At 43.9% G+C, this 14,082-nt stretch overlaps 1 protein-coding gene across 3 annotated transcripts in view; it reads right to left on the bottom strand.

The window, feature by feature from the left end:
- CDH13 (cadherin 13) overlaps positions 1-14,082 on the bottom strand; it is a 1,187,225-nt gene that overhangs the window by 295,187 nt on the left and 877,956 nt on the right. For all 3 annotated transcript variants that reach the window (XM_055299711.2, XM_055299712.2, XM_063613011.1), the window contains one exon: positions 4,909-5,087. In XM_055299711.2, the coding sequence (XP_055155686.1) occupies positions 4,909-5,087 (179 nt within the window). The remainder of the gene's footprint in view (positions 1-4,908; positions 5,088-14,082) is intronic.

Here is a 14,082-nt window from a genome sequence, read left to right as displayed (position 1 = left end):
TCTGAGTAGTTGCAAACTGTGGCTGTGTTCAGAAAGCTGGCAGATTCCAGCAGATGAATTTCAGTCTAGCAGCCAAGATGATCAACTAAATAAAACATTTATCAAACATTAGAGACCTTTATCTGATTTTATTTTGTAGTGCAGCCAGACATAGTTTAAAAACATAGACACAGATGCCAGAAATGAGGGGCTAAGTATGGCTATAGAAAATAATAAAACAGTGCCCCAAATGAACCCAATTTCATTTACTAGAATATATGGCTCTTATTTTCTGCAAACATTTCCCCAAACACTTAAGCAAGAGGCACAGATACTCCCGTCCATCCTATTCACCCAGTGGACCAAGGCACTATTTCTTAAAGCAGTTCCTGCTGAAGGTAAACATAAAGTGAATAAATTAGATTACCAGATGATTGCAAAAGGGTAAGACTAAGCTTTCAACTATAATAAAGTAACTTCCTCTGTTTATATATCCATGCTAGAATGTGGATCCTGCAGAATGTTCTGAGATAATACAAACTTAAGGAACACAGGACATCCACTCATCCACCCTCATAACCTGGCAGATCTTTATCCAGTGCCTATTATTTTTCTGGTGCTATATTTGGCAATGGGAATAGAAAGATAGAACAGAAATCGAAGGTCCCTTTCTTCCAGAAGCGTACGTTCTGGTAGGGTTTTCCGAACAAGTAAATGGATGAGCTTGTAATGGAAAATGCACATGTCTTGGGGAAACTTGACATCTATTAATGCTGAGCTTAAGATATGGAAGGGGAAGAAATGGCCACTTCACCTGCTTTCAAGCCAGTGTGAATCACGCTCTCTTCCTCACATCCTTCCCGCCTTTCATCTCTCAACAAATATTTCTTTGAGCATCTCTCACGTGCTAGGTGCTGGCAATAGATCATGGGCAAGCCAAACATCATCCCACAAATTGCATGTTTGAGCATTGACTATGGTGAGTGCAGGCAGATCGGCCATAGACTCAAGAATAGTGGCTGCCAATCCTTGGAGCAGGAGAGGAGCAGATTAGATGAGTGCACCTGCCTCAGTTGGCTCCACATGAGACATCCTGGGAGGGGAGGAGAGTGGGAAGAAGAAAGGAGGACAAACAACGTGACAACATAGTAAGGATCATTTCTCCACTGCCCTACATGACTATCCTCAGTTACAAGCCTTGTTACAAAGTAAATCTGTAAAAGGCAGGGAAGATGATTAGGTAGGCAGATTCAAAGAAAAGTCCCAGTGCCTGCCACTTCCCACTCATCTTGTATCATCTGTCTCTCCCTTGGTTAAACACTTCCTGCTGGGGTCCTCCTTGGTAGATGCACTTAAGAAAGGAAATTGACTAAGTGGAAAATAAAGATGAAAAATTGTTATTGTGTCAACTTAGGTCGTGTCACCCAATGGGATTCCAGGGCATCCACTCCCAACAAGCCTGGAAACACAGGTTTGCTTTGTCCCTCATTCAGGTGAGAGCCAGAGGTGCTGGTGAGCTCTCTCTCTGTGTGTGTGTGTGTGTGTGTGTGTGTGTGTGGTTTCTGCATCTCCTGCTCTTGAAGGAGTTTGTGACAGAACTGCCCTCACTATATTCATTGTTCCAACACGCAATTTGAGATACTGCGAGTGAAGACAGGAGACAAGGTAACAAACCTTAAAATCAACTTGAATCATCTCAAAGTCCACAGGGTCCCAAATGGGATAGTTTCTTAAATGAATGCTGCAAAACTCTGTATTAAATGTTTTTTCTGCCCATCTGGTTGAGAAGTAGACTTTAAAACCACACCTAAGACAGGCCTTCTCAGAAGGTCTTCAGAAATAATAATAATAATAAAATCCCACAAATCTACTGAAGAAAGTATCACATCCATGTGAATCCTACAAAAAGTGCCAAGTCTCAGTGAGAGGAAAACATTGCAAACTCTGGGAAACTCCACTGGATGTCTGATGTGCAAATTTTTTACCCTCAAAGACAAGAACCTGGAGTCACGTTCCACCTCCTCAGCAAACATGCTGAAGTGAAGCTTATCACAGCACAAGGAAATAGCCAAGGCTTGCCTAAATTTAGGGACATTTCTTTCCTTTCGATTGCACTGATGTTGCCTGGATCAGCAATGAACTCTGGAAACCCTCAAAGAAGAGTGACACTCTTTATTCATTTTCATTGATTTTCTAATTTTGGATAAATTGAGTTGATCTTTTTTGGGGGGCTGCTGATGTTTTGTGACTAGAAATGCTTAATTCAACTTCCATAATTACATACTTATTACAACTTAATGAAAGCCCAAATGAAAAGATCATGAGCTGGAAACACATTTGTCCCCTAAAATAAACTTTAAAAATGGGATAATTTACTACATTATCACTTTGATTTATAAATAGAGACTTATAAAATATTTTCTCCCAGAACAAAGAGAAGCTGAAATGGAGAAATCACCATGCTTCATCTTTTCCCTGTGAAAGGATCTTGTGAGAAGCTTTGGGACCATTAAGGATTATAGGAAAGCTGGCATGTGTGTGCGTGTGTGTGCACCTGCACACACGTGCTGGGTGGGGAATAGAGAGCCTTGGGAAGTCATCACTGGCCTCCAAAAGAAGAAAATATGTCAGTCATAAAAATAGGGAGCGTTGGCCGGGCGCGGTGGCTCAGCCCTGTAATCCCAGCACACTGGAAGGCCGAGGTGGGCAGATCACCTAAGGTCAGGAGTTTGGAATCAGCCTGACCAATATGGTGAAACCCCATCTCTACTAAAAATATAAAAATTAGCCAGGTGTAGTGGCAGGCACCTGTAGTCCCAGCTACTCGGGAGGCTGAGACAGGAGAAGTGCTTCAACCTGGGAAGTGGAGGTTGCATTGAGCTGAGATTGTGCCACTGCACTCCAGCCTGGCTGACAGAGCAAGACTCTGTCTCATAAAATAAAATAAAATAAAATAAAATAAAATAAAATAAAAAAATAAAAAAAATAGGGAGGATTGGAAAGAGAACGGGAGATGAAATGAATGCAAAGGACTCATTACTTTTTCTACTTTCCTATTCTTTAACTAGAAACAATTACATTTTCCAAAGGACAATCAGAGTTTCAATGCAAATTTCTCTCTCTCTCCCTTTCAATAATTACCTATTTCTAGCTTCTGTTTCTCACCGCTTATGTAAGATCTTAGTTTTCTTTCCATCTCTTTTTCCTTTTATTTCCCTCTATGCCAACAAACATATAATTAGGATTTTTAGAAGTACTTCAACCACGCTAGGCAGTAGAAATACAAACATGCATATGATCACAGTCTCCGGTGTCAAGAAACGTACAGTCAAGGCCATTGTTTCCCAGTAGAACCTCCTGGGGTGATGAAAGTGTTCTAGGTCTGCAATGTCCAGTACAATAGCCACCAACCACATATGACTGCTGAGCACTTGAGATGTGGCTCATGTGACTGTGAAGCTGATTTTTACAGCTTGATTTCAATTAATATACTTTAAAATTGCAATAACCCCATGTGACTACTGGTTACTGTATTAGACAATTCAGGTCTAGACCAGGAGAAGGAGAATCTTCTTCAGAGACAAATGACAATCTAATTAGCACATGCCAACTGCTATATGATGGCTACAGGCAAGAGTAGTCAGAGATGGGAGGAAGAACAAGACTGTGGAAGAATTAGGTGGATGAGGACAGCTTCTTAGAGGGGGTTGACCTAATCTAGCATCTCTTGAGAAACTATAGCACATAAGAGAGGAGAAAGCAGAGGAAACAACATACTGAACCATGAATTTATTTCATCAAAAACACTGACTGGGAAATGCACAGAGCCCCTGAGAGAAGCCCGGCAGTTACATGGAGGAGATGGTTCTTACAGAAGGTCAAAGACAACTCCAGGGCCCCACGCCCGTGGGATGATGTCAGGAGCAGGGAATTCCAGAATGGGAGCAGGTTTAGGGTGGATGGAGAATGACGGATGGGTAGGAATCCATGAGTTGGTTTAAGGATGCTGTGTTTGGAGGGCCGCGAGGGTCTTCTACTTAAAGTAGCTTATGGTAAGCTACAGGGTGGACCACAAACTCAGGAAAGGGCAGGGCCAGAGGGGCCCATGCAGGTGGAAATGTAATCGAGGTGGGAGCACATGTCCCGTCTGAAGGGGACAGCATCACACCTCACACCACCGATGATGCACATGTGGAAAGCGGACCTGATGTCTCCAGGATTTCTGATTTCCACAAAAACTGGAAATTGGCATTTTTAAAACAGAAATGTGAAATCTAAGTATTTTGATATGACAACTAATTCTAAAAGCTGTAAAACACTGTGGGCAACACGAAAGAGCAGACATGTGGACTGACTGGTCCAGGGGTCACCTGTTTGTGACATGTGACCCAGGAGATGGGGGAGATTTCACGGAGAAAGACTAAAGAGATGAGAACAGAGATGGAGGAAGAGAGGGGTTCAAGGGGGAATGCAGGGTGAATGCAGGACGCCTGCAGCAAAGGGTTGGAGAAAGGAGTCATGGCCATTTGACAGTGCAACAAGGACAGCCTCTGTGATCTTGGATGAAGCCACCTTTCCTCTCTTCCCCTCCTTCCCTCGTCCTTCCCTCTCCCTTCTAGCATTAAAGCAGGGGCTAGAGGCAGACTCTAGAATTACCAGGGCCTAGAGAATAAGTGGCTTTTGGGGAAATAGACATCAGGTTGAGTGAATACAAACAGTTCCAGATGCTTTAGCCTTTCAGAGCACGTGTTTTCTTGGGTCACATAATATCCCATTTCCCTTTATAGATTTTGCCCACCAAAACATGGTAAACACCTCATTTCTGCCTTTACAGTATAAAAAAAACCATTGACCGGAGCCGCACATCATCCCTTGCATGAAAGCCACATTCTATTCTCGTGAAAAAGAAGGTGTTTCTTTTCAGCTCACCTCTCTGTCCAGCAGCGCAGGTGACACAACAGTGACAATGTCTCCTTTCTCAGGATCGATGTAGAACATGTTGGGAGATGGCTTGTCAGGCGTCTGCTGACGGATATTATACCGCAGGAGGGCATTATCGGTGGCTGGGTCATCTGCATCAAAGGCTGTCATCCGCATCACAGTGGTCCCTACCGGGGCAAGAAAGAAAGGCAGGGAATGGTAATCAATGGGTCAGCAACAGCCAGAGCCCCTTCCCCACCTGGGCAATAGCAATGCAGCAGTGTGCCAATCACTTCCCAAATTAAAAAAGACAAGTATTTCCCAAGCTTTGCTATGTTTCAGCTTTTCTTCCTCCTTTCCTCTCTGTTCCATTCTGTGAAAAGACCTGAAATAAAGAAAAAAACATCTTTGCTGTTCAGGAGAGTGACTGCTTAATTTTTCCCTCGGTGATACACTGTTTATTTTCAGGGGCTTTCATTCCACTGTGCATTGGGCTTTGTGACAGGGACATTCATTTTTTTTTTCTTTTTTTGAGACAGAGTCTCGCTCTGTCACCCAAACCAGAGTGCGGTGGTGTGATCTTGGCTCACTGCAACCTCTGCCTCCCAGGTTCCAGTGATTCTCCTGCCTCAGCCTCCTAAGTAGCTGGGATTACAATTGTGTGTCACCACGCCCAGTTAATTTTTGTATTTTTGGTATAAATGGGGTTTAACCATTTTGGCCAGGCTTGTCTTGAACTCCTGACCTCAGGTGATCCACCTGCCTCGGCCTCCAAGGGTGCTGGGATTACAAGATTACACCTAGCTATGGCCTTCATTTTTAAAGCTCTTATTGAATGCCAAGTCCATGTGCCTGGGCTGGGTGTTGGGGAAACAGGAGTACAAAGAGGCATGTTCCTGGGTGTGCAGGAGCTCAGAAATTAGTAGAAGAGATAAACATATAACAAACAATAAGACTTATCAGGCACATTGAGAGAGGGAATTATGAATACAGAGATGAACAACCTCATCTAGTCTGGGGTTTGCACAAAGGTGTCTGATGCGGACATGTAAGAAGAGAGTAGGAAGGAACAAGTAGAAGGGACCTCAAAGCAAAAAGACATTCCAGTTAAAGGGAACGAGAGCAAACACTAATGTGTACCTACTATGTAGCAGCCATGTTATTTTAGGGACTTCCAATATAAAATGAGGGTAACACGGTTGGGTTCACTCACAAACAAGCAAGAGTCACACAAATAGGACCTGATTCTATAACAAGCATGTGGAGTGTTTGATTACATCAATGACTGATAAGGGTGTCAGATAATGGGTCTTCCTCACATGCAGCTGATATAAAGGGAAACTGGTACATCCATTGTAAAGGACCATTGGGCAGAAAAGAGTAAAAACAATGCCTTCACCTCTTTGGCATCTACTTTCAGAAATAACTGCACATGTCCACAAGGGATCTGTGCAAGAAATTTCTAGCCGAATTATTTGTCAAGGTGAAAAATTTGGAAACAGCCTAGCTGTTCATCAACAGGGGAATTGCTAAAATGATAGTATTCTCACACTGAGATATTTTGCAGCAGCTGAAAAAGATTTGTAGATCTAGTGGATTCTAATGTGGGAAACTCTTCAAGATATATTATTTAGTAAAAATGTCAGGTTGAGGAATGTTCAGGGTTCAGCACCAGAATGGAACATTCTTTTTGTTTTTTATTATTATACTTTAAGTTTTAGGGAACATGTGCACAAGGTGCAGGTTAGTTACATATGTATACATGTGCCATGTTGGTGTGCTGAACCCAGTAACTCATCATTTAACATTAGGTATATCTCCAAATGCTATCCTTCCCCCATCCCCCGACCTCACAACAGGCCACAGTGTGTGGTGTTCCCCTCCTGTGTCCATGTGTTCTCATTGTTCAATTGCCACCTATGAGTGAGAACATGCGGTGTTTGGTTTTTTATCCTTGCGATAGTTTGCTGAGAATGATGGTTTCCAGCTTCATCCATGTCCCTACAAAGGACATGAACTCATCCTTTTTTACGGCTGCATAGTATTCCATGGTATACATGAGCTACATTTTCTTAATCCAGTCTATCATTGTTGGACATTTGGGTTGGTTCCAAGTCTTTGCTATTGTGAATAGCGCCGCAATAAACATACGTGTGCATGTGTCTTTATAGCAGCATGATTTATAATCCTTTGGGTATATACCCAGTAATGGGATTGCTCAAATGGCATTTCTAGTTCTAGATCTCTGAGGAATCACCACAGCCACAATGACTTCCTCTTGGCCCATGCAGTCCCCTGGCCTTTGGATGGCAGCAGAAACAACATGGTTCTGCTTCCCACTGACCTCGTCATGGAATCAGCGTTCTCAAACAGTGGTCTAGGCAGCCACTTGAAGTATATGGAAACTGATGTGAAATGTGGCATATTTTAACTTTCGTTACCTACAGGGTAAGGTGACATCACTTTTGTGAACTTGCTTAAACACAGAACATGCCACGATACTTTATTCACATGTTTTACAGGTACAGTTTACAAGTGCATAGAATGAGGTCTATAAGGAGAACTTCTCTCTGGTGATGGTGGTTAAATCTGGAGAAGAGAGGGGATTGGGATTTGCCATGGTCATTGGGAAAGATGATGGCCTCATCTATAACATTTTGTTTATTTTTACGAGGTGAATGTATTGCTTTGGCAATTAAAATTTAATTTACAAAGAGTATAATTATAAGTACCAATAAAAACATGCCTGCTGGTTTTGATGATTGATGACAGCAATTGTATTGCTATCACATTTGGATTAGGGCATCCTGCCTAATCATAACTTTTTATCCCAATATACTCTTCTACAAATATAAGGCCCCGTCTTCTGATTTTAAATCTGTCTGGACTCACAAAGTGTGACCTAACTGGAAGAGATCAAAGCCGCAGATGTATATTCATCAAAGCAGCAGGAATAGTCATCCAAAGAAAACACTGAAGCCTAAAGGAAAGATAGAATTCATCTGGTTTTACCACCACCCAGAATTCCTTTCCCTTCCATAGCAATGCTTCTCTAATTATCAAAGCCAGTTTCTTTTTCCCTCACCACTGGAATCAGATTATCAGCCATTAGGCCTGATGGATCAGATAAACAAGGAAGATCTGGCCACCCTCAAGGTTGGATTGATTTGTTAAGCAGTCTCAGTTATTTTCACCAATAGTGCTATCCAGCCACATGCTTCAAGGTGCACTTCCTATCCACCTTGTTTCTTTGCCCTGTGAGATGGTCTCAGGGAAAGCATCAAGGTTCAGCGCCAGAAAAGAACACTCTTGGCCCATGCAGCCCCCTTGCCTCTGGAAGACAGCAGGAACAACATGACTCTGTCTCCCATTGACCATGCTACAGAATCAGTGTTATCAAACAGTGGTGTAGGCAGCCCCTCACAGTCTATGGAAACTGATGCGAAATGTGACACATTAACATTCCTGATCTAGGCAAACTTGAGGATATCCCCATCAGAAATCAGAGGCAGATTTCAGGCCTGCCATCTTACCCAGGGACATGCTGTAGGGAGCTCCGTGTGGCCAAAGATATAGAGGGAGGCCTTAACCCCATCAATTCCACACCAGTCTCCAGTTAAGTACACTTGACCCAGGGCCTTGCACTTAGTTAATGTCTAACGAATGCTTGATTGATTGGATTTGTGCCCTATTTAATCTGCCTTTAACTGAAGTCATAGAGGGTATAAAAATGAAGTCATCATGGCTTGCAACTGACACATGCATTAAAATGATTAGAGGAAGAAAAAAAAAAGACCTCTCAGGTTGATGAGTCTTTAGTTTTCACCAGGAAATTCACTGAAGATATCTTTTTGTTTACAGATTTGATAACACAGTGTAACACAAAATTATCCTGGAATATTCCCAAGCATACACAGAAAGTGCTTTTTATTTTAATGGATTGTTAGGGAACAAGTGAACTTGGTCTTAAGCCCCGTGTTTGTCTTAACCCAGACACGAACCCATCACTGGATTTACTTTGGAGCAAATCACACCTCTGTGGCAACTGCATTGTGCCTAAGTCATGTAAATAGGTTTGCAGCATTGAAGACAACGACTATGAGGTGACATGACATATCTGGGTTCAAATCTTTACAAGCTGTGTGACCATGGCCACATTATTCATCTCTCTCTGAGCCTCAGTTTCCCTGCTTTCAACATTCCCCTTTGGTTGTTGTGAGGATTTCATGGGATGACCTCTTTCAAGAACTTGGTACGGTGCCTAGTACAGTAGTGTTCAGAGAAGGAGCCTTGTATTATCAAACTCTGTCCTGGGTTCTGACCCAATTATGGCAGTGCAGGCAAAGGCCTCAAATACAGGAGACTAGGATTAAGTTGTCCAAAGAATGTGGGACAAAGGGTGGCAGGACAGACCTCTCTCTCACCTGGTCCCTTCTCCCTTCCACCCTGCCCATGGTTGTAGTGTGCAGATCTGGGTTTCTACTGTGGATATCATGACAACCCTCAACACACACGCACGTGCACACACACATTCTGTAGTCTACACCATGTCTCCACGTGGTCCTCCAGTCAGCCTCTAAGAGCAGGCTTTACTCTGAATCGCAACCTAACTGCTGAGTGTAAGGCTTGGCTCTTGCCAGTACCTCCCCTGCAGGCTGGATCATGGTTTCCTTACTTCTGTGTTCTGCAAAGGCTGGATAAACTTCCTAAACCAGCATTCCCTAAATTGGTTCCAAGGAACTCTGGCTGAATAGATTCAGTAGAGAAACAGATTTGGGAAATATGTGACAAACACCACAAAGCAGGGTTTCCCAGGAGGACTTTTCAGTGCCTTTATTAAGCACGCTTACAGCATCAATCTCCAAGACAGGGTGGACTCTGCGGCACTCACCAAACTTTGCTGTTGATGGAACCTCTTTATTTCAGTACTGTCTATCTTTTTGTGATGGGCCACGTGGTCCTAGATGTGAGCTCTTGGAGGGTACAGACTGTTTTGTTCATTTTGTAAGCCCAGTATCTGACATGTGGTAGGTCCTCATCAGTGTTCTTTGAGTTGAATTGCCTTCTTGCCAATCACTATAGTGTTGCCTCATTCCACACTGACCAGAGACACCAGTACCTTGTCTTCAAAGAAGAATGAACAACTGAGCAACTTGCCTGGAGATTTTTCACAACTGCCTCTGAGCTCCCTGTTCAGTGTGCCTTGCAGGTTCTTGCTGGAATGGGATTCCTGGGTCACACACCAATGCTATGCCCAGGGCTGACATGCAGCAGGTGGGCATCAGTGCACCTGCTCCAATTGCCTGTGGGTGATGCCTGTGCCTCTCCTCCTACGCAGTCCCACACACTGGACTCCATGTCCACCTCTTTGTTTTCACCAGCCCAGACAGCTTCCCATCTAGGCTTGTGTTTCCAGACAGCAGAGAAAGGATAATTATATGATAGACACGCATTGGGGCTTCCACACAGTACATTTCTGTCTTTTCCCCCATCACAATACTCTCCTGAGTGTCAAAATAAATTATAATCACCCTGTCACTCCCTGAGCCAGATGAACTAGCAGCAGCTCCTCCAAAGGGGGAATAAAACATCTCAGGTTGCTGGTTGAAAGTCTTAAGTTGGGCCATCATTTTCTTTTGTTGAAGGACACGGCTACCAGCCTGACAGGCTGATGAACAAGCATGATCGCTTCCTTGCGGCCAGGTAGCCCCTTCTTCTTGACTGCAGCTCTCTGATTAAAGCAAGTGCCACCTGGTTTCTTGACCTTAAAAGCAAGCTTTGAAGTTTTGCTTTCCTGTGACTTCAAGCACCACCAAGCCCTTGAGAAAGGAGAGCGCAGATCTTAGAGTGACGGGGGGTTTTTGGCCAGCAACAAGGATGGGGATGCTCTAAAAGACAGTGACAAAATTATTCTGTTCTTAACATTTCTTTGACTCCATCCCTAAACATTTACTTTGCCTGATTAAAAAGTGTTAGGCTCATTTTTGACAAAATGCTATTCCTATAAGTGAATCATGTATTAAGACATAGACATTCAGATCTATATTCAGCACTAGATTTCTGATAGCACCGTTAGGGCAACTGTGTGCTTTCCAGGGAGAATTGTGATATTAAAGCAAAAATGAGTAGAGATGGCAGATGTCACCAGGTGAACCGCTTTGATGTGACAAAATGGCACATCATTGTCAAGCATCAAACTCAAGAGAGGAGGCAGTGAGTTCTAATTCCACTCAAACGATGGTTTCTGTGACCGAATGATCTAATAGTTGTGCTTCAAAAGGAGAATGTGGTCATGGATCCTGCACTGCACAACATTACTTGTGTGTTTGCCCCTGTATCAGAAGACGAGCCTTAGACCAGCAGCAGCTTAGGGTGCTTAGCCAGGTGAGACAGATGTAGAAGCTGCTATTTTAAATTCTAGCATTTTGGGGTATATCTAGTTGGAATGATTCTCATTGGAAACTAAATTTCCATTGAAGATTCTTCAGTTTGAAGGGGTTTCGGGCCTCCTGGTTCCAAATGAGAGCCAGATAGTTCTCCCAGGGCTGAGGGGATTCCAGGACAGTCCTGGGCAAACCAGAATGAGGTGGTCACCCTGCAGGCCAAGTTTTGCTTTCAGATGTAGACACGTCTCTTGGTCACGAGCAGCAGACTGCCAGTGTGAGAATTATTGCAAATGTGACTTTAGTGCCTGGGACACAGCCTACAACCATTCACTCAACTCGCTGCTCCAAACACACCAATCTAAAATTGCTTCCTGACCAAGCAGGTGGACATGAGCCAGTTCTCTCCTAACAGTCCTCAATAGCAAAGAAAGAGACCTTGGTGTACAAAACCAAAGCAGAACCAAGCTAGTGGCCCCGCTGAGGACCTGGGCTGTCTAGTTTTAAATGCTGGCCTCAGCTGCTGGGCTTCTCTGGGCAGTTAAGCACCAACTTTTTTTGCTGTTGTTTGAGAAAGGGTCTCCCGTCATCCAGGTTGGAGTGCAGTGGTGTGATCACAGCTCACTGCAGCCTTGACCTCCCAGGCTTAAGTGATCCTCCCACCTCAGCCTCCCAATTAGCCAGGACTATAGGTGTGCACAACTATGCCCGGCTAATTTTTGTAGAGATGGGGTTTTGCCATGTTGCCTGGAGTGGTCTTGAGCCCCTGAAGTCAAGTGATCTGCCCACCTTGGCCTCCCAAAGTGCTGGGATTACAGATATGAGCCATCACAACCCACCTCAACTTTTCTTTGACAAAATGACTCCTCTCTCATGGGTTGTTGGAGGCACTGAGTCAATCAATGCTCTCTCAGTCTCTTGTATTTCCATTAACGCCTTCCCCCAAGAACATTTTTAGACATTTTTTCTACTTGACACCCTCTCACGCCCTCACAAAATGTTAATTCTATAGAATACCATATATCTATTTATGTGCTATGGACCATTGCAGGGCACAAACCATTGTAATATCTAATGCATCTAATGTGATAAACCCCTCTCTCCTAATGACCAATTTTCTCTCCCTTAGAAGTAATATTACCCCCTTTGAGAATGCACAAATTAGTCTATATAAAGTCCAATGCCAGGATGATGCTAAGTAATGGAGAAATGTAAGTTTTTTTTTTTTGTTTGTTTTTTTTTTGTTGGAGATGGAGTCTCACTCAGTCAACCAGGCTGGAGTGCAGTGGCGCAATCTCGGCTCACTGCAAGCTCTGCCTCCCGGCGTCATGCCATTCTCCTGCCTCAGCCTCCTGAGTAGCTGGGACTACAGGCGTCCGCCAGTACGCCTGGCTATTTTTTTGGTATTTTTAGTAGAGACGGAGTTTCACCATGTTAGCGAAGATGGTCTCGATCTCCTGAACTCGTGATCCACCCAGCTTGGCCACCCAAAGTGCTGCGATTACAGGCGTGAACCACCGTGCCCAGCTGAGAAATGTACGTTTTATTGTTATTTTTATTGACTCTCACAATTTAGAACTCAGTTCTGTGAGGACCCACTGCTGAGTGCAATTATGACGAGGGAAATGTCTTGTGGAACCCAACTCCTTAGGGTTTAAGACATACTGCTTCTAGGACTCACTCTCAGGATCTACAGAAGCAGGAGTTACTTAAAATCTCATTAGGAAACAATTTCTTTCTTCCATTAGACAAGCCTAGACACTTCTGTTGAGTGCACGCATGCATGCATCCCCTTCCTCTGGTCTTGTCGACATTCTTGAGTAGAAAGCAATTGATAGGGAAACTGTCGAATGACTAGTTGAAGAAAGATAACCAACCAACCTGATAGGGATCCAGAGGCAGCCCACGTTTGGCAGGGCATGCGTTCCTGGAAAGCCACCCATGTGATCAACTGTAAATAACGTCTCATTTTCCCACTGACTTACATTTGCATTTCAGACTGGCTTTATTTTCATTTCAGGGGATGTCCAGTTGGAAGCCACTCCTCATCATTCAGCATTTTTTTTTCTTTCTTTTTTTTTTTGCTCATCTTCAAAACACTCTACTGGCCAGCCAGGTGGGAGAAGGAGGTTGGCTCTCAGTTCTGGGTGTGAAGACTGTTAAAGAAATCCCTGCCCCTGTACTCTGAGGGTAGCAGGATGGAACTGCAGAGTGGCATAGAAAAGAGGTGATTCCAGTGCAATTTTGGGGAAAAGAGAAGAGGGAAGCAGGCTTCGGCCTAAGGCAAGGTCTGGGAGATTTGGCTTTGTAATCCTTTCTCCTTTGGGGGCCCTTCCCTTGGTTGCCCAGTTATCCAGGGGTTGTCATTCACCAGCACAAGGACCCCTCCCACATTTTCATATGGTGGCCCAGCTGTGCATTTGATCCAGAAAGTGCTTGATAATGTGAGTTTTGATGAAGATGCTAGTGACCTTTGGTCAGTCATCTGACAGGAGCCTAGTCCCACTGGCCTCGAAGGTGGGACTCTCTGTGGTCAGAGTGGGAGCTGGGCCAGGAGTGAGAGGCTCACCTACTTACCCAGTGCCCATACAGGTAGCTTCACATGATTAAATGCTCTCAAGACAATCGGGAGAGGTGGGGATGGTGGCAAACTGGAACATGTGCCTCCTGCCTCAGGCGGCAGCTGCCTTTTAGCTCAAAGGAATTACTGCATGTCTGAAATACAAGTCTGGACTAGCCAGATCTTTTGATTTTTTTTTTTTTTTTTTTTTTTGAGACGGAGTCTTGCTCTGTTGCCCAG

This window comes from Symphalangus syndactylus, chromosome 11 (genome assembly GCF_028878055.3).
Source record: "Symphalangus syndactylus isolate Jambi chromosome 11, NHGRI_mSymSyn1-v2.1_pri, whole genome shotgun sequence".
NCBI lineage: Eukaryota > Metazoa > Chordata > Mammalia > Primates > Hylobatidae > Symphalangus > Symphalangus syndactylus.
The sequence above is the reverse complement of the archived record's forward strand: the minus strand, read 5'-3'. Positions and strand labels throughout refer to the sequence as shown.